Raw genomic sequence first — 23,507 nt, 5'->3', positions numbered from 1 at the left:
GAACACTATACTAATGTACCAAATACCTATGTATAATATATCTGTTATTACTGTAAAAATATAGACGGCAATGTGGGTTGCTGAGTGGTGTTTTGCACTTTTGAACAATTATGTTTTAAAAAACCGTTGAAACATAATATTATTATACTCGTATAATACGAATACTCATAAAATCATATTTTATTTTGTTGACGTTTAATATAAAGAAGGATATTTTATGGAAGTGATAAGAATCAGGAAATTTTTATCTAACCCAACCTAAACGTCTAGCATATCTAAATAATATAATTGCAGATTACATACTACAGCATTTGCTAATACGTAATAACCAGAGGTCTATTATATATAATATGTGACTATAATCATATATGTTTGCAATATTTTTCATTCAGTCAGAAAAGATAACGACTCTGGTAAAAATTTGAACCTGTTATTTAGCTCTCGTATCAAGTTGTCATTAAACAATACATTTTTTACTTTTCACGTTATTATACAATTATTGAATTATAGAATAGTGTATTATAGTCATTAGTTTCGATAGTATAGACAGTTTTGATCGTATTTATTATAATATTATTTTCTTTTTTGATACAATAATTGAGTTAGGGTAAGAATAATCAGGTAAGTAGGTTCAATACGCTTCATTCAATGATAATCGATAATGTATTTAGTACGACAGTATTCCTTATAGGTACCTATCTAAATAATTGAAACAATAAAGAAATAATTTGTGTAACCTATAATGATATTTTTTATTTAAATTTTTTTTATTAACAGACATCGAATTTACCAATTAGAGCAATTGAATCAATAAAAAATGAAAACAATGGGAAAATTGAAAAAAAAAATTTTAACATTATACTCAAACATATAAGACTTTTATGAGAAAAAACGTATACCTAAAAATAAACCATCAATAAATTGCGTCCATAAGCAATAATCTATATTCCATAGTACCTATGCATTGCTCAAGGAATTTTCCTAGTTCTAATCATGATGTTAGGTGTGTAATTATTTATATCTGCATATGTCAATTAAGTATGATTTGATAACAAGCAATTTTGGGAATTAATCAATCATAACTGCCGCAGGATATTTTTCTATACACTCTTAATTAATCGAATTATTGTATTTACTACTCAGTATTTATATACATAATATATATAAATATATAATATACCTAAATCAATTGATATTCTAACTAATCGTATGAGTAAATCAAAAAAGTGAATTTAATCAGATTAGGTTACTACTTAGCAGTAATTTTATTTAATTACCTAAATGGTTCAAAAGAGTTATTAAAAATCCAAAATTTAATGAAATCCGTAATATTTTTCCCGGACATTGACATATTATTAATTATAGTTTTTAACTTTTATGCAATAATGAAATATATGTGTATATTATTTGTCAGATCTCGTTCTTCCTGTGGGAAATTGAGAATCCTCCTGCAGAAGTACGCTTAGCGTTCGGTACATTGGTGCTGGGCCCAAGGTTATTCGTATCCGTAAGTATATTATATCGCTGGTAGAAGATACACGATAGATTTAGGGTTATGTTATATAATATACCGTTACAGTGTGTAATATACAAATAGTATCGTATACGTAAGCTAGTATGACTACAATGTTAACAGCTTATTTTGTTAAAACCGATTAATTCAATTTCTTATGATATTTTTGTAAAAAAATTAATCTAAATGCTTTTAAAGTAGAAATTATAGTCGTATAACAATTAGTATTCAGTCATTAAACTAGATTTTCGAAATTGTGGCATAAAAAATAAAAATGTCAGACAATTATAATAGTTATTGAAAAGTGCCAAAAATAAGAAGTGCAGAGTAAGTTCTTCGATCACTGGTAATAAAAGCTGGTGCTACGCCTACAAAAATACATATGTTAGGAACTACCCAACTACGACGTCAAAACACAACCACTGGGTCATGCAGAAAAATAAATATATCACAGGTACTTGTATCTTATAGTATAATCTCTGTAAATGATGTAACCTTACTTTCTGAACGACACATACATTGCAAGTTATATACCTCCATAAACCATTCACGTATATATAGTCGTAATATTATTATAATATAATAACTCGGTCAAACTGTCGACACCATGTATAAATATTAAATAATATATTATAAAATAATAATAATTGTCACTAAGTAATTATTATAGTATACATCGTATTTTATATCGTTTCGCAGGTATTTTCCTGGAGCATCGGATTCATCCTGATACTGTTGCAGTTCCGTTGGCCCAGAACGTACTAACACACATTCATTGTTTATAATAAATATATATAATATACGCGATAGAAATGGACGTACGGGCGGCGGATAATCGAGACGGTGATCGTACTTGTACATAACCCCCCGTTACCACTTGCCGACACGGAGTACCTACATTTATATATGTATTCGAATATTCGATATTATATATAAACATAGGTATACTTTGCGCGCGAGAAAACGACGACAATAGTCACTTGTGTGTGCAGTATATTCTATATTGACAATAATAATAACGGTGGTGACTTTTTTCCGACTTCTTCTTCTTGTTCACTGGCAGATCAACGAACTCGTCGGAACGATAGCGTTATTTTTTTTTCCTTTTTTACGCCATATAAACTATTATGTGTGCGTATACCGTATATATGCACTTTGTAACTACACCGTATAACACCCGTTTATGATATAATAACACATAATTTTAATGTTATTAAATTGTCAATAAACTAATAAACGTATTTACGTACACATAATATAAAAGTGAAGTTGACGTTTATTTGTCATAATTATTTTGATACCTATATTTTCAATTTTGTTCTGTGAAACCTCGCGTGTATATTACAATACATATTATATTCATATAGATGGAACTATAGACATTTCTGTGAGTTAATATGAGGTAAGGTCTTCCCTTAAATCTATGAACAAAAGCCAGATGACATCTTTAATATTCCAAACAGTTTAAAATAAGGTATATTAATAATTAGAATTAATATTTTTGAATAAAAATGTTCATAAACAATAAACGAATTAACAAATGTATTTTATAATTATATAAAGTGGCTCACGTCGTAGTTCCACCCGGAATTATTTTATCTTCAACTTATACAATAAAAACATTACCTATTGCTCTTTGAATGACACGCTTCGGTCGGAATACACACACGCATTGAATATTAACAAAATACGGTCGGCTAAAGTGGTGCGACGACTTTCGACGATTTCTATAAAACGTATAGCCCGGTCTAGGTATAAAATAACGTATTCTGCAATTATAAGTACCTAACTGCCTAAGTCCTAACAGTTGTAGTTGGGCACGCCAGTCGTTATCGTCTACTATATCGTCGTAACCGCGATCGCTGTGGCAAGAACACGGCGGCGGAATGTGTCGCGTCATTCGGTCGGGCGCGTAACACAATAGCTGTATATAAAATATAGATACTTGCGCTCAGAATTCGTATGATACACACACACACAATGTACATAATATACAGAGCGATTCTTTTAACAGTAAAAACTCATCAATAACTCAATCAATTAAAAGAAAAGGGATTTCACATAGTTAAAAGTACTTTTATAACATTATCTTTTCTAATATAATTCTTATTATACAAAATGTTGAATTTTTATACTTAAAATAATTACAATAATATTATTTTATAAATACTTTTATGACAATGTTGATACAAAAAAAAAATATGTATCAATTGAAGCTGAATCATTTAAATTCTTTATTTACAAGTAGATAACCTATTTAACGTTTAGAGTGATTTCTATTTTACATCTCTTATAAACAATAAAAATACGTTATAAAAACAAAAACTGTAAGTTAAATATTTTTATTTATATGATAATATTTTCATAAAAAGTATTGGTTGTCTCTAAAAAAATTGACAAAATTAATATCGCGTGTGAGTAATTCATTTTTAATCAAAAATGAATAATAGTCCTAAGTTTTACAAACGTGAAAACAATTTTTAATGAAAATTGACCGTAATAATAAGTTTTCAATGTTAAGAGGATCATCCTGCATGTACGAGTACACAAATAAATTATATATGCAAGCCACGTATCAAGCATGGTTTTTATAAGTACATGAGTAAGAAAGGGGATAAAGATTATACGAAAATGTTTTATGGCAAAAAAAAATATTATATTCTTACTTTTTGGATGTTGGATATGTAGGAATGCTAAAAAAATCAGAGAAGGGGTTTGTTTATCCCCTCCCCTCATACTTATGAATACATCCACGATTACACGAGTTGTACAACAGATTTCGTAAATTATCAGTGCACGGTTTCAAACATTTAAATAATTTTACTATTTAAACAATATATTTTTAATATACGGTCAAGATAAAAGTAACAACGCAATTAAATTAAATGTTATTAAATAAATACACCAAAAGTTGCTTAGCTTTATAGATAAGAATTTTCAAAATTGTGTATACTTTTAAAAGCTTGAAGTACATTTTTGAAAATATCATGTAGGTTAAAACTATAAAAAAATCTACCAAAAACTTTGAGCTACACACCTATATATTACACATCTCTTTTTTTATAAACAAAATAGATTATATCTACAATTTAATAAAAATATTTACAAGAGTATACGATGTTGATTTATTCTACAATCGTATATGCGGTCGGTATAGTAACTATAGTTACTAATACATGGATATTGGATATGTAATACCATAGCAATAGCCAAGGAAATTCTGAATGACGGTATGCTGCATGGTAAATAAAATTATTAATTAAACTTGGATAATTCCACCTGATCTCAGAGAACCACGATATTAAAGAAACATTCCATACAATTTCTCATTGAAACCAGAAAAATAATCTAAAACGTGAAACCGTAGTATTAATGCTTTATATTATATTCATATATCGTATAATACGTTCTGACACGTGTGTACAAAAATCATAACACTATTCACTACAGTGCAGCGTAAATATAACGACGTTGTAAACTTGTAACATTGTATAACATTATAATAGTAGTGTAGTAAACGGCAGTGCCGAGAAGTATGTGAATTACACCGTCGAAGAACACGATATATATATTCTGGAGGTCTTTTCCACTATAAATAATAATAATGAAATTCCTCGTTTAAATTATGTTGCATCCTCATCATCAATTTCTCATTAGTGGGTATCTATGTTTTTTTACGATAGTCTGAGAATTTGAGATGAGTAAATTCACGAAACGTATTTTACTGAGACATATTTTATAAATTGAAAAATATATTATTTTTATATGAGTATAGTTAGTATATTAAATAATTCGAAACAGTTTTGAAAACTTTCGAATTCAACTTTTGTCCTACTATAATCCACTTGTAGGCATCTTAGAAACTGAAATAAGTAAGTAATAACATTAATAACTAATGGGACATCTTAGAAGAGCGTATATCTATATTGAAAAAAATAGCTTATTGAATAATATAATAATATATTATTTTAGTAAAAATTGGTTTGAACTAAAATAAACTATGCATTGAAGTATATAATGATTGTATTTGCATATTACAGTTAAGAGACATAATAACATAATATAATAATATGTACATATAATAGAAGAAATTGACTGTAGTCAATGGTTTTCAATAAATTTACAGAAATGATTAAAGCACTTATAGTTGTACAACGTAAAATATTTAAACCACATTGTTAATCGTCGATAGAAGTAAAGAATAAAAGAAGTAACCAGCCAGCTAGGTATGCGGGTAATTTAAAATAATATATTATAATATATAATATGTACACTGATAACTAATACTATTAATTATTACTATAATATATAGTATACACACATTTATACATAAATATTTAATATTGATCGCGTAATTTATTTTTTTGATTGTAAAAAATATACGTTTAATTGCAGTTCAAATTAATTATTACAGCATTTAATAGTATAACCAAAATCGTTTAAAATATAATGTATATATTAATGTGAGGTTTTATTTCCTGATTGCTGTGCTCGCTAAGTTCATCAATATCCACTTTTAATTTATAATTATCATTTGTATTATTATTACTTTTTAGTTATCAGTGTAAAATAACTCATTCAAATTAAAATTTAAATGCATTAACATTTTTAAAAAAGTTCCATAGTTGAAACCATTTGACATTTACAGAAAAAAAGGGGGTCCTTATTTTTAATAAAAGAAATTTGTATCGTCCCAGGTCTAACTTAACTTAACCCAGGTTAATCCTTAAATGGTACAAAAATCTGAGTATTTGATCTGACAGTATCGAATCAATTCTTTGACTATACCTAAAAATTCCAAAAACTTAGAATTTAAACGAATACATTATTAAAAGTTAAAAGAGGACATGAATTGCCTGACACTCTGTATACATAACTACAATATATTATATTTTATAAGTGTAATGCGCATGTAAAAGCAGTGGCATAACAACAACATGCTATCATGATAGTTAGCTATACAGGGTAAGTCACTAACTATTAATGAATCGTGCAGTGAATAATAAACAGGTCAAGAAAGTATTCTAAACATTATTTTCTGGACAGATAATATGATACACTGCATGTCAGCACGTCTACTTCAATAATTATGATTGTGCAGTTGTGTTGATATAATATTATTATACATTGTACAATGTACACGCGCAAACTGTTGTAGTGATAGATTTATTTTAAAAAAAAAAAAATGTATTCTGGGATAATTATTATTATGGTGTAAATTTATTTGCTGAAATTATGGATAGGTAGGTACGAGTTTGGGAGGGAGTTGTACAATTCAGTCCCAGATTTGGAATTATGTTAATGGTTGAATTTCATCCTACATAAATGAGTCCGATAGTTTATATTAGATTTTCCTATTATTTTATGTACATCATTAATTAATAACAGTACAACGATATGAAATATAATAACAGTGATATAAGATATAAGATGGCTTTTTCATAAAAATATTAATCAATGTTATTTATATAGTTAATCACCGATACTTGGTAGTGATATTTCACATTATTAACAATAATAAGAATGAATAAGAAAAATTGAATTTCAGTAAAATACATAACGTGTATTTAATTAGTTATTATTAATTATATTATTCTTTTAGCGTTTGATTCACACTAATAAATAATAATCATAATATTTTATACTGACATTCCAATGTGTGTAAAATGAAAGGAAAATATTTTTTTAAATATTGTATTTTGTCTCAATTAGGTATTATTTTTATACTTAATTAAATTATTTTTTGGGCCGAATTATTTATAAATGTTGAGCCTATGGAACTCGACAGTAATACATCCATACGGTTTGGTCACGCACGGTGTGTAATGTACATATAGATACCATTTTTTTTATTTATCCAACACATTACTGTAAAATATTTTTCAATGATATATTTAAATACACGTGCAATGTACTATGTGATGCAAATAGTTTTTAAATAATATTTATTGGCTAACAGCTAGTGAGAAACCAATACTTCTTGAAATACACAATCGTAAATGCCATAGTAGAATTTAATAGAGATAGCATACTGAGTCGAATCAACGCGCAATTTTATAATAGCTACAGGTACCTATAGGTATATGTGCAGGCATTAAAAAAAACTTATAATTCATTACCGACAATGTGTTGTATTTATATTTTTCATCCAAACATCGGATCAATTCGGATGGCTATCTATAATTAATATTACAAAATATGTTGATGTACAATATATATTATATATATATATTATTATTATAGGACGCAGCGTACGAAATTTGAGTATTGTTTTTAAACAATGCGTGATCGCTGGATGAATATTAGCGTCGTCCGAGTCACGGTGAAGCATACGTATAATATATTATGTCCAATACCATGTATTATTATGGAGAGGGCCTTTCTCTTCAGACGTCTCCTGATGATCATTATAATAGATCGTGACTGTAAGACGAACTTATTTTGAAAGGATTCCTGTCATTATAGATGATCAACGATGCAGACGAATTGCTGTCAACGTTCAAGGGGAAATACACAGATCAATTGACCGAATGACACACTGCTGCAAAGTGCAGACCTGACTCAGAATAAATCGATTGTTTTGTGTCCAATCCGAGTTTGTTATTATATTATTCGAAGACTAATGGACGTTACTCATTTCTACATAGCAACATATTACAGTCTTAGCCAAATGGCTTATTACTTTATTAGATATTTTCATAACAAAATTCGTGCTGTTGATTATTATCAAATTATACATACTTGCACAAAAATATACACGAGATTTGTATGGAAACGCTATATAACCTTGTGCAATGTAGTTTAAGAGTTTGTTGGCCTCTGTTATACATGTATTTATGCATAAACGTATTCATACGGGGCGACAACAACTTTAGAAGAAATTTTCCGACGTCGCTTGTGTGTGCAAAAAAGAAACATTGAACTTTAACGGCACATTAATATCTTTATTTTAACTGTTTCAAACGTGTTCTCGTAGAGTAATGGCAAATAGCAATAATATTATAAAAATATATTTAAAAATAATTTTTATTACAGTATAAAAAACGAAACGCCAATTCTGTTAATTATTGTAAAAATAGCCTCGTGTATAGTTCTGTAAATCAGATGCGCGTAGGTTTTCAACGGGTAAAAAAAATAATTAACGAATGTACCTAACACAACATTTATATTTTAGATGTAAATACGTAACCTACACATATACAGTTAGATTTATAAATTCTCTACTGACGAACAAAAATTAATAACGATAATTATTAGCTATTGCTTATTATTGACGTTTGTAGAGTTTGAACAAAATATTATATAATAGTAGACGTATGATAATTAATAACGATCGTCCAATTTACGCGCGTTGCTGATTTTTTTTTAAACGAATAATATTCATTGATATGTATTATATTCAATACATGCAGTAGTAGGTATATAATATGTATATTATCTAATTTAAACGTAAAATAGTTTGAATTGATGGAACTTAAATAGACGTTCGATAGTATCCCGGGCGGCAATGCATCAAGGATAAATATAAACATGATATATACGAATCGGAGTGAAATTATTGACATATCATCATTCCTCAGTACCGTTATGCTGAAAATATTTGCTACCCTATGCCCTAATTGAAAACTTGAAACAGTAACTCAACTGGCATAAAATTCACAAGATAAAATTTGTTCTCTGTCATTTTGATATTTCATGAACACATATAGTTAAACTATGAACTATATTATTGTAATGTTTCTGATCGATTTTAAATGTAAATATTAGATATTTTTTATCTACTTATTAAATAAAATCTAAAAAAAAATAATATAAAATAATAATAATGATAATAATATAAAATATACCATTTAATTGTATACTCGCGATTCACTATTACTTTACATATTGTTACATTGACTTTGTTTGAAAATATAGGTTAATTTAGGTGTACCTAATAATTATTTATTTTAAATAAGGTAGGATTTATGTTTTAAGATTGATGAATGATGATCATCGGATATTAACGAAGTTGTATAAGTATTTAAAAATAAATCACGGTTGTAAGAACGAACATTGTCTTTGTCCTACAAATGACACCAATGCAAGGCGGGTCCCAATTGAACTCAACTATCGACGAGTATAGTTTATTATATTATGATAAATAGTGTCATGGATAAAATAATGCGTGTGTGTAGGTATACCTATATCTGTACAAATACAATGCAAATAAAATATATAAGTACACATACGCGCATTTTTGAGAACACTATAATATTATATGTGCGTAAGTAGCAGACCACACCCCACCCAAAATGGAGCTGTGCCGAATACTGGGTCAAAAAGGCAGACAGATGTATCATTACATATTACATATTATTATGGAGGTCGCTGTGGAAAGAAGGAGCAGTTGAAAAAACATTTTTTAGACCCACAAACAAACGTACGAGAGTCTAAGGAAATCAAGGTCCCTCCCCCCGCGCGTGCTTCATCAATACAGGTCGCGACTATTATTATAGCCAATTGACCTTTCTCTCTTCCTCTTAACAGAGACAATGTTTGTTTTTTTTCGCAGAGACTGTACATAAAAAGACTACCTACGTAGGAAGTTTACAATTTAAATCGCGTGTGCGTATTTCGGAAGCTACATCATTAAGCTATATATTTCAAAACGTACGAACAAATTAAATTATATTAATATATAATAAATTATAATAATATATAAGTTAATACAGTCAATACAGATATCTAATTAAAATTTTAAAAAGCAATTTACGTCCACAATTTAAAAAAACAAAACGTCGTCGATGCTAATTTTGCAAACAATTTTTTTATTTTTGACTTCATATATTCATGGTATAGCATTTACATCATTTCAATCATTTCATTTATACGAAACACATAAGCCATGGTCCATCTCACTCAAATAATTAAACATTATGTTTCGCACTCAGGTAATAGTCATATACACTCGGCGCGGGGGTGCTAAAGAGTGCACAGTACTAAAATAATAAAATAAAAACTCTCGATTTGTATAACTGCAGTGTTTGTACATGTGCATTGTGCTATCAATAATATATTTTTTAAATAATCATTATTTTACGTACAAATATATTTATTAATAACTATATAATAAATAAAAAAGGGTTAAGCATACATTGTATGTTTATATCAAATTGAATGAATCAATACATTTTTCTAAGTTCAATTTTTAACACCCGGTATAGCATTTATTTCAAATACAATATTGGGTTGATCTCATTTATAAACATATATCAATGTACAATTAATCAATCTAAGTACGAAATGTATAGCACCAGCCCCTTTAAAAAAAAGATTAGGTAGGTAATTATAGGTATAAACAATTAACACATGCAATATTGAAATTATTATAACATTATATATTTAATCAAATATTATAATATTTAACTGTTATTCCATATATTTTTCTGTATTCGTGAATCATGACCGTCGAGGAGAGATCGTATAATTATAAAAACTAAACAATTCTAACAGTTGAAACGCGTAAACAAAAATGAGCTATTAACTGCAAAAATTCAAATTATAATTCGATTTTAAATGCTAGGCTATTACCTGCACACGATTAAATCAAAATATCAAATCAGATAAACAGCGTAAAAAATGTTGATGAATGATTAGGTATGCAAATATTAACGACTAAAATGATCACAATATTACAAATACGTCAACATCATTACACACAGAGAGAAGAGGTGTCATGTCCATCTTGGTTTATTTTTGTCTTATTTATTGTTAATACAAAAATTCAGGTTTTTAATCATTTTTTTGTGTGTGATTTTTCGTACAAGTTAAGTTGATTGGTAATAATAAAATAAAATATGATAAATTAATGAAAGCATAATATTTTCCGCCATCACGAGACGATATACGTCAATATTTTATTATTATTACTAATAACTAATAAGTAAGTTAAATGCAAATGTTTATAATATTTTTTATCATTGCGTAATCTGCAGAGAATAGTCAAAAATGCATATTGACCTCCTTTTAAAAAAGCTTTGCACACCACTACTTTTCACGAATGTACAATAGAAATATTTCGTACAAGCTACAGATGGAATAAACATTAAACGCGTTTATGGAACAAAATTATTATATTCGTAATATTATATTCAATAAAATCTGGGTAAATGGAACGACAACTTGTATACAACTTGCACGTCACGAAAATTTCTGATATCGTTTATAACGGCACGTCCCTACGCCAGATTGGATAATAACATATATTATTAAAATAATATTAATAACATACATTTATATATTTTTTCTATCAAAATGTGTAATCGTGCGTATAATTTTACGCATAATATTATATTCCATAATAACAAAATCATATACATCATATCCACTGATATTTTATACAGATTTGTATGATGCCTATATATACTATTAAAGCCATCAAAATTTAGGACCACGGTGTAAAATACAATGTGTACCTTTAAAATCGGACAAATGTACCTAGTTATGTTTAAAATGAATAAATATTTGCAAATGTTTACTTTTAGCAATGTTCATTGTGACGCGTAATATAAACAACTAATAAAGTAATAACAGACGGGTGGTGCTAATAAAAACATTACCATGCAATAATTATTTTACGAGTACTCGTATAATATAGTGTGAGTCGCCAATCACCAAGCACTTTTACCCGCATGCTTATTTGCTTCACTTTTATCCTTTAATAATGTATTTATTCAAATGCTGATGGTTGGAATTTTGAGATATACTTAAATATCATATTTTAAACAAAAAGTATAGTATATATTAATTATTTATTAATTTTTTACATATAATATAAAATAGATGTAATATTTAATACATTTTTATTATACTTGAACAATTTTGCAAATTACAAAATTTTAATAAATAATTATTCATTACTACATTTTTCAAATCATCACAGTTCCTGAATGACCATATCCTTGAAACTTTTATCATAGACTAATATCCTTATAGTAAAGACAAAGACTACAAGTTATCATTTCTATTTATATAAATGAGAATTTTACATGGGAATTTTCAAAAATATCATCTTCAAACAATTTATAAAAAAAAGTATCAGTTCTCATTTGAAAAAAAAAACGGTTTATATTACCTGTTTCTTTCAATTCCACAAAAATACTAAGGAATAATAAAATATATTTCTTAAGTGAAAAATGTTTTTTTCTTAAAAATTTAAAAAATCAATATTTAAAGAAATTCATTATTATAGTTAAAAATTGGGGGTGACTCGTGAATCACCCTGTATATTTTAACATACATATAAATATTTCGTGAAACGTACAATTGCGTGTTCTATAATATAGACGTATTGAATTATAAGCTTAGCGAATCAAATATCATTGAACGTCAAGTGCGTGATATATAGGTGCAGAGGCAGCGTAGAAAAATAAAATTTTTATGAGTACAATAAAATTATAATATGTGTACACAATATTATATATTCACATGGGAAATTAAATTCGTTTTGTTTGAAAGCGAATACTGAGAATGAGAAATTACGTGTGTGCGATAATTGATAATACGTTTATTAGGAAATTCATTGTCGTATTCTTAATACGGAAAATGGTAAAATATTGTCAACAACGAATAAAAGATTGTATAAAAATTGGTTAAAATAACAGATAATTCGTTGATATTACACACACGCGGGATTCTAGAAGTTTTCGACGTTTTCGTCATAATAATATTTACTGTTACAATAATAATAACAATAACAACAACAATAATATAATATACAACAAACAATAATGTAGCGAAGGTTTATTATGTCCTATAACCTGCATCCGACACGATTGTCGGTCATGTCGTTTCCGGGTAATTCATTTTTCTTAGCGTACGCCGCCGGAGTCGGTCGTTGTGAACACTATGGAAAAAAGTCGAAAAGCCTAAAAGGTTCCGTTTCACACGACAACAAAGATAACAATATCGTTATTATCGTGTCCTAGCGCGGACACGCAAGTTACGACGATTTTGCGCTGCGAGCAAATAAATACGGTTTAAATCAGATCATCCGGTCCGGCCCTTCGCAAAACCGGTTGACGGACATTATAGTAATAAATTCGCATGTTCTGCTCCCTGATGGGGATTCTTGCATAATTTACACACATACATGCACACACACACATCCATTGTGCGTGCTCACGACGGCTACTACACTCATCGTCGTCGTTTCTCTTTCTCTCTTCTCGTCTTATTATTATTATTATAACTTATAAGCTACCCGCGCGGCCGTTTCCGTTTTACCCGACCTGTTAATATATATAATATAATACATTTTCTTTCCTCCTTCGAATTATTTATTGTTATTATTATGTTAATAACCGATTCACGACTCGGGTTAAATCTCTATTTATAATTACAGCAGCGGTAACGCAGTATATATTATTATATGTGTATATATATATTATATATATGGTCTCCTCACCTCACATCACGGCCCGACCCGTTGTATACATAAATACGACATTAACTGATTGTTGTTGTTGTTGTTGTTACGGGCGAACGTTTAAACGGAAAGCGCTTTAAAAGAGTTAAACCGTTTACTTACAGATTAAAAAATATACAATGTACAGCAGTGCATACCTATATTTTAGTCTTTGGTCACGCGGAAGAGATGACGTGCCAATTTACGTATGTTACATTGGTGCGTTGCCTCGAGAGCAATTTTGAAACATAATATTAAGATTATTAGACACATATTAATAAGAAATGTATCGAACATATTTAGGAATTTTCAAAATTCAAATTCACCATTGTGAAAGTTTGAACTAGACCTTCCAATAAGTGGTAAACGATTTAACATAATTTTATTATTATTGTTGTTACTTTTATCAAATTTTACTAATAGGCGTAACTACGTTATTATTCATCAAAACACACACACGCACAAATTCATTTTCAATTTTTATTTTGAAATTAGCAGACAAAGACTTCATAATTTAAGGTTAAAAACAGAAGCAAGGAAACCGAGTTAAATTAACCCTCAATTACCCTCGGGGCCCTAATTGCATTCCGTTTTTTTTCTTAATAACTACGGTCACGGCATGTATACTACAAGTTAAAACTAGTTTAAAATTAAACTTATTAACATAATAAAACATTACAGGATTTACAACACTCACTCAAACCCTTGAGACGAATATGTTTACGTATGAAATACACTATTAACACAACAAACCTTCAATGCAGTTTGGCTAAGAAACCATAAAATAAAAATAAAACAAAGGGTATATTCTACTAGAAATCTTTGCAACAAAATTTCTAATGTATATTGTTGAAATAATATACTGTTAACAGTTATATTATAACGAAAGTTTGTAATGAATTGATATTTCCTACAGTCATTTTTACTGTACCTACTAAAGCTATAGCATTTTATTTTGTATAAATAATACAACCATCTGAAAAAGTGTAAACAAATATACGAAATTATAAACAAGATACTTGTATGTTTAATATTTTATAGAATTTGTTTACATTATAAATTTTGTCTGAAATCAAATTGATTAATAGTAATTAATAAATATAATTACTAAAGCAATTTTACTAGAATAATCTTAAACATAATACAACTTTTAAGTTTTACAATGTGTACCTATATTCAAAACTGTAATAACATAATATAATTAATTATTTTAAAGTTACAATACAGGATATATATTAAAAAAGATTTATTGACCAAGAAAAACTTGTGTAAAACCAATTTAATTTTTACTACATACTAATTCTATACTTTGTTAAATTATAGAATGGTATAATTTTTAAATAATTGTACATAACATTGTTCTTTAGAAATAGACATCAGTAGTAATACTAGTAATATGGCATAAAATACGTTATAAATCATAAAAAAATAACATGATTAATCAAATTTGAAGTAATATGTAATATTATATTTAAAAATGTACAAAACATTTTGCTATTACTGAGTTTGAAAATTATGCCATTACTGATGTATTTTTTATGTGATGTTTAAAGTATAGGTAGTAGGTACTTTAAAACGTAATATGCTTAATATAATAAGTAGTAAATGTTATGGCATCTGATACAATAAATACTTATTTATTTGTGAATTATGTATAATGCTATTTTTGATTCAATCTTTCTTTAAATGCAATGTAATATAATGTAATTTTATCTTACGTATTTTTACTTTTTTTAGACCATATATAAGTTTTTTTTAAAAACGCAATACTATATTATTATAGTTCCTGTTTTATAAAATAGAAACAAATTAATATTCTTTTTTATTTAATATTTTATTGTTTTACATTTTACCGTTTTACGATTAGAATTCTATCGCTTGAAAAGTAAATAGCATAATACGTAAAATACCATGTAAAACGAGCTATAAAAATAATAATAATGAAACTCGTTAAAAACGAACCGTTAAGTAAGAGCATCTACGATGAAATTATGGTACCTAAACAAAAACTGTAGAAATTAAAGTGTAAAAAAAACAACTTCACAATGTCCACCAAACACTAACTCGTAGTAATTTAAGGCAAACTAGTGTCTATATAGTATACTGTACATGTATATATCGTTTGGTAGGTATATTAAAAATAAGAGGAACCAAATGACGTTAATACTTTGTGAAAACGTATATAATTGGCATCTATGTCGTACACTGTACACGAGTGATTACTGATTTGTGATAAGGTGCCTAATATATAAATGGAAAACAATTATAAAAACTGTCACGTTATCTAAACGCAAACTAAATACTAATTATAAAAGATAATAATTAATACTATACTATACTACGTCAGTATCGAATTTAAAAATGACTCGAGATGTTTGAAAAAATATGTTTCTTTTATAGTTATAACTTACAACTGTTATAAGCAGATCAAGACAAAACTAATATGGATTTCAACCAATATTTTGATTTTGTGTAAAGTACAAGTGTTTTGGACTTAACTAAATATGTTTTAAAGATCGAAAATAAAATATTTTTATATTTAAGGGCTTAGTTTTTTTTCGTGTTTGATATAGTTATTAATTACATTAATATCGTAGTGTAGTAACAGGTATAAGCGATTAATTACACTTTCACTGATTTATTTGATAAAATTGTCATATATTAAACTGTTATAATGTATTAATATATATACTTATAAGTACTTATAGTACATTGGTCATTACTCGTTACCATTAGTAATTGTTGCGATTTTTACTGTACCAATAGATGTTACTGCATGGGTGCATTTTTACATTCGTATATAGAATGATTTTTTTATATACGTTCAACAGTTTTTTATATTTAAATCATACATTTTTCAATTCAATTTTATACGATATACCTTTTAAACAAACGAATTATTTATTAAAATCAGCTATTTTAACAGGGTTTAACTTGTATTTCACAAACCTATCTTATAGAACTCATGACAAGGGATGCTCACTATAAAGGAATTACTCACTGAGCACGTTACGCGATTATATTACCAAAGTTTAATTTGGATTTTCAAATTAATCTAAATGTTATACCTAAGTAATTTTCTTAAACATCATCTGACAACGGAAAATACTGGAATCGACGACTATAGCGGATTCATAATATTTTCCGTCGGTTATTTTCAAAAGAAAACGGCGCCAGCCACTCACTGTTTTATTCACGTCCGTTTCGCGTGCCGTCCGATTATCGACAATATTCGATCAAAATGTTTCGCGTTACCGTCGGCAAGTTTCTAGGATAGTTATGATAGTTATTCAATGTGGTGATGATATTCCGTATGAAAAATCTAAAGTTAAGGTTGTTGATATTTGAATAAAAATGTATTGTCGTTTAGGCGTAAATACGTACCTAATATTAACTACATCTACCTATAAATGTTTGATATTTATATTTAGTACTACTAAGTAGTTATCATTTATAATAAGTATAGCAAACTGCAACACTCGACAGACATATTTAGCTTGGTGGATTTAAGGTAACTGCCGCACTGGTACGGACGGTAATCGTTATTAATGGCACATATCACGCAAGAATAATCATATACTTAAATATTCGAAATATGATGTTTACTAAGGTTTGCCCAATAATAATATATTTTTCCTCTTATTCTGTCTCGTGGTCGGATTGAAATCGTGAATTAAAATCAAATTTAATTGAAAATTATGGAAACACAAAAACGGATTTGTAATATGAGTTTACGAAGTGCATTAAAAAAAAAAAAAAAAAAAATGACCAGATAAATGGATATAATTATATCTCATAACAATATAATGGTTTGGTTACCGTGAATGTAATCGTGGACGACTTTGCACGACCGTTCGTCGATCATGTACACGTTGGGCGACGGTATGCCGCGCCTAAAGTCGGTGCTCTTGAAAAAGTCCAACGAGTAACGGCGTTTCTGACAGCGTATGCACAGGCACGAGCCGCGCATGGAAGGCTCGAAAACCGGAGACCTGAGGTCATGCCTGAGCGTCGGTGGCGACGGTGCCGACGGTGCCGCAGTCGGAATATCGGCGGCCGCGGACAGACCGATTGACGACGACGACGACGACGATGACGACGCCGAGCAAGAGGATCGGGACGACGTAGGCGGCGTGTCACGGCCGCGGGGACCGCCGCCGCCCGAGGAACACAGCGAACAGCAAGAACAGTCTTCGTCGCGGTCGTCGTCGTCATCGTACGAATCGTCGTAGGAGTCTTCCTCCTCGTCGTCGTCGTCGTACGATTCGTCGTAGACGTACGGGTCGTGGACGAGATCGACGCCGTCGTCCGGCGGACCCAAATAGTCGCGCCAAGATCCGCGAACCCTGCGCGCGTACGGTTGCGGCGATCCGGGAACGCGGAGTTCCTCGCCGTCGCAACAGTGCGCAGCAGCCGCCGCCGCCGCCGCCGCCGTCGTGGTCGCGATCATTGCCCGACGACGGGGGATGCGTTTTTCTCGTTTTTAAACGCACACGCGAGAACACGGACGGACGGCACGACACGAACACACGCGCTATACGAACACACGCGCTGTACGAACACGGTCCGGTCGGCGCCGTAACGGAATCTGCGATACGACTGGACCGTCGTCACGCCAGCGAGTATTATCATCGAGCGACGGCGGTGCAGGCGGCGGCACCTGATATCTTCGGTGGTGGCGGCGGCGGTTGGCGGCGGCCTCTACCCGCGCGCGTCGATTATTATAAGGTCACGGTGAAAACCGGTCCGACGCGATCGTCCACCGCCACCTCCACGCCGCGCCGCGCGTATGTAGGGCGATTTTTATTATTATTATTATTATTGTTGTGTACGGCTTTCGATAGATTCGCGGCCGCAGTGCCAGGGCGACCCGCCGTCGCTTGTATGCGCTCGTATGGAATTGCGGAGTAAAACCGTGGTCTGTTGCATCGCATTTTCGAGGTAAAAAGTTTACACTTACAATTTCTTTTTTTTTTTTTTTACTCCTACAGAAAGTTTAGAAAATGTTTTTTTTTCTTACCACCGGCCGGAAATCCCTTCCCCCCTACTGACCAAATGGGATTAATATACCTAGACATCACGTGAACGCGTTCATACGTTTTGTCTACAATGTTGTACATCAAACACTACTATCACAAGGGTTATAGCTGGTGGGTTACTGCGGGTCGATTACTCGTGTCGTGTTCGTTGAAATAGATGAAGCGAATCTATATACATATAGACACCGAGAACGGCGAGAGACGGTTCACTGTGATGTGGATTGCCGTAACGCCGTTGGTGGCATTTTCAGAGGGTTGAAAAAAATAGGTAGTATACGTGATTACGTATATGGCTCCTACTGGAAAGCGCTTTCGATCTTACTGGCGAATCGCAGCCCTCGTCCGCGAATTATTATAGTTCATCGCTATCAACCCTCGCCGCCCGATATGATATATCGCTGTGTCGGTTTATTTGTATTCGTATATCGCTATAAAGTCGACGGCGATTGAACAGACGAGACGGTGCGACAGTAGATTTATTATGGATGACATCCATTGGATATTAATGAAAGAAGGATTAGTCGAGCTAGACTAACCACTTGACTAGCAAATAGTCGCAGAGTCTATGTTTGTTGTTCCGATCGAACACGTTATTTACACCTGTTTTGTGTTCAGTGTTTATGAGTTGTATAAACTGTATAGGTAGTTAGGCAACAAACCGTTGTCATGCACAACACTATTTACCCAACAATTTTCGGGGAAGGAAACAATAGATTATTAGTTAAACCAAAATATAGCAAACAAAGAACAATGGAGTAACCACAATAAAAAAGGTGTACATAAAATTGACATTTGAGATGTCTATTATACTATCCATTCTTATTTCTTATTGCCAAAATAAAAAATCTCATTTAAATGTATTACATTAGATAATATATTATAATATTATATAATATATAATTTATGAAGTGGTTCTAACGAAATGCGTTGGATTTAAAAAGGAAGAATATTTTTAAGAACAAATAATGAAGAATTCAAAAATTATTAAATTAATGAAAAATGTATTGTCTGTTTATAAATGGTATAATACTCCTTCTTACAAACATTAAGAATTTTGTTAACAACATACATTTTATGGTGTACTAGTCTTAACTCGTGAGCATAAAATATAAAATGATTGTCTTTTCGGCTTATAATTTTAACAAACAATTACTAATTAGTAATATTAAAAACAAACACTAGTATTATTTATTAAGGTATATTACTTTAGATTTTGTTTGAGTAAAAATAATTATTGTAAAAAAATATTAATTATTAATACTTAATAAATAATAATCAATGATAAAATATTGTTATCTTTCTTAGTTATAGTGTTTACTAAAAAAATAAAAATGTTAGGAAAGGTGCTTCTCTTTTATAATACACATCTTTACAGTCGAATACAATACAATATGTGAACACAATGTAATATATTTCCAAAGTAATTATGTTAAAATATTCGAATGTCGCGCCGCATTGTCCGAATCCGAAATACTGTGCGATGATCTACACTATATACATTATAATTTTAATAGCCGCATAGTAAGTATATATGTATAATAATATAATATGTTCGATCGTAATTCAAAGAGGATCATATTTTATACGTTATTTACTATACATAATATGTATAAGCCCATTTCCCAACATGTGTTGATCGATTGACGACGGTGGTGTCAGGCTGTCAGAGGCGTCTGATTTACGACCTTCGCGCGTATTAGACAAGAACCGAAACACCTGAGAATGATATTTTAATGAATACTGAATTGTCTGGTTTTTTAAAACAGTCTGATATTGCATATTATTACTACTCAAGTAGGCATTTAATTAGTTTTTTTTGTCAACTCAATTGATTTTAAATTACAATAAAAACATATAGTAAAAAAATTTGGTGCAATGTATACCTTCAGTGGCGTGCCCAGGGGAAACAGATTAGGAGTTACATTCCATTTTATTGTAATTTCTGAGTAACCTAACACCATTACAGTATTAGAGCTGTTATAAGTTTATAACGTACTAGTTAATACTGCCTTTCCCCAATAAATCAAAGTATTTCCGGCTCTTACAAAAATTAAAAAAAATTTTTACGAATATAATATATAGAGCACGTTATTCCCGGAAATATGCAAACCCAGGGCCGTATTAGCGCATAGGTACTATAGGCACTGTTCCTAGGGCCTACGAACATTTTTAAGGCCTACGAATATAAAATGTGTGGTTACTATTTTTTTTGTTACAATTATCTTGTTTAATAGTTAAATACGAGGGATAAAGAAATATTAAAATTGGCGTAAAATAAGTTTTTTTTATGGTTTTAACAATTTAATTTTCTATATATTTGTACACTGAGTAAAATTAATTGTTTTTAAGATTAATTAAAATTATTATCATATAAAAGTTTAGATTTGATTTTTTTTTTGTTTTTAAAGGATTAACATCAAACACTTCCTCTTCTAAACAGAAGGTTTTATACCCATTTAAATACTGGACACCGCAATGCTGTATAAGCGCATAGGAATTAAAAGTACTGTGCCTAGAGCTAGGCTGCAACTAAAAAAAATTTCGGATGGGGGTTCAACATTTTTTTTAAATATAAATACTAAAAATGTATAGTCAATTAACTTTATTCATCACTATAAAATATTTTTATTTTTAAAAAAATCTTGAGGGGTCCGGACCCCTGGACCCTCCTCCAACTACGGCTTTGCCTAGGGCCTACGATTGTATTAATCCGGGCCTGTGCAAACCTAATATAAAATTCGTAAGGCACTCTTTCCCTTCAAAATACATGAAGTAAATACATAAATTACATGAAGTAGTAAGAAATATGTTTTTCCATCCTTATCTTAAAAATAACGATTTTAATTTTTTTTAATGAGTACGCCATGGCTTCTCATATGCAAGCATAGTTTAGAAATTCGAACAATAATCCTTCACCCTTAAAATGGCATAAAATAAAAACTATATGAAAATTACCATTAATATATTAATTAGACTTATAGGTCTCTTCAGACTTCATATAAATTTAAAACAAAATTAACATTAACGCAATTTTTATTTTTGTTAATATAAAGTACCTACGATGTTCCCGTGAACATAAAACACAATTATATAAAATTCGCATGATTACATCCGTCTCACGCAAAATTAATATCACATAAAGTAGCCAGTAATACGTATTTTCAACTCTATATTTTAGTAAGAGTTAAGATTTTCAAACTTTATTTTTACGAGTATAATGTATGCCATAATATATACGAACATCCAAGCTTAGTTTTGAAATCCTCGCTACAATAATCATTTCTGCTTCAAATGGCGTAAAATTAAAAATAAATGGAGTTGACTAGCAACAAGAATTGTTAGCAGACTTCTATAATAAAAATTAATACATTACTTCATACTAAATAATAAACTTTTCGAAGTTCTTTTTTATGAATTTAAATTATGATGTTCTTGTAAACATTCAAACACAGTTTCGAAATTTGTATGACTCTCCTTCCTACGCAAATTCAAAATCACACGAATCAATCATAAATACGTATTTTCAAACCTACCTTAGTAAAAATTAAGATTTCAAATTTTTTTTGACCACTGTAAATATGTAATGTAAGTTTACTAATATGCTATGGCATCCACCATGCAAACTCAGTTTAAAAATTTAACAATTATTTTTCCCCCTTAAAATTACGTAAAATTCAAAATACACGAAAATGGCCAGCTCTCTCTAGACCTTATACCGATTTTAATAATTAAATTTTTCGATAATATAAAGTATATGCTATTCCCGTTAACACTGAACATGCAAGAATAGTTTTGAGATTCACACGGCTATCCTTCTCCTGCGATTTCAAAATGATTTAGAATCAAAAATTATACATATTTCCGGCTCTATTCTACGTAGTAAAAATCAAGATTTTTGATAATTGTTTTTTATAAATATAATATCTGCCATGCCCTAATATAATAATATGTTCTGTACTACTTTTAACAAATATATACTTTGCCGCATGCGGGTGAGACGTCCTCTTAACCACAGAGATCAAGCACAAAAACCTTATTAAATATGGACATATAGTACCTATATCAGTAAGCTTGTCAGATATCAGCAGCTGCTTCAAACAATATTAATGTTTTACCCAAAACGTTTTGATAAATAGTCTAGTGTCAAATTTTGCCGGGATATTAAACAATAGATATTGGACATTTTCTTCGTTTATATTGTGGCTGTTTGACACTGTAGAGAAAACGTACCTTAGTCCTATATATATATAATACTAACTAAAGTCATCTGCATATTATATAGTTATAAGCACAAAAAATTAAATACTTATCTTATATTTTAGTCCATGGTTTTAAATTATATAACGCTTTACGTCCTAAAGACCCACTTTTTGAGTTTTTCGTTCTATCACCGAAATTAGGCTTTATTTTTATTGATATTTATCTACTAAAAAGCCACATAATATTTCATCTTAACACTCATACTGCCAGTTTACAAATAAGTATCAACTTACATAATCAAGGTGCA

The 23,507-nt window shown here is 29.9% G+C and overlaps 1 protein-coding gene across 3 annotated transcripts in view; it reads right to left on the bottom strand.

The window, feature by feature from the left end:
• LOC113550018 (probable Ras GTPase-activating protein) overlaps positions 1 to 23,507 on the bottom strand; it is a 130,857-nt gene that overhangs the window by 94,544 nt on the left and 12,806 nt on the right. For 2 of the 3 annotated variants that reach the window (XM_026951598.1, XM_026951599.1), the window contains exon 1: positions 17,781 to 18,426. The exons of the other annotated variant lie outside the window; for it this stretch is intronic. In XM_026951598.1, the coding sequence (XP_026807399.1) occupies positions 17,781 to 18,411 (631 nt within the window). In that variant the 5' untranslated portion in view covers positions 18,412 to 18,426. Of the gene's footprint in view, positions 1 to 17,780; positions 18,427 to 23,507 lie in introns of those variants that run through there. 3 annotated transcript variants of the gene reach the window in all.

This window comes from Rhopalosiphum maidis, chromosome 1 (assembly GCF_003676215.2).
Source record: "Rhopalosiphum maidis isolate BTI-1 chromosome 1, ASM367621v3, whole genome shotgun sequence".
Lineage (NCBI taxonomy): Eukaryota > Metazoa > Arthropoda > Insecta > Hemiptera > Aphididae > Rhopalosiphum > Rhopalosiphum maidis.
The sequence above is the reverse complement of the archived record's forward strand: the minus strand, read 5'-3'. Positions and strand labels throughout refer to the sequence as shown.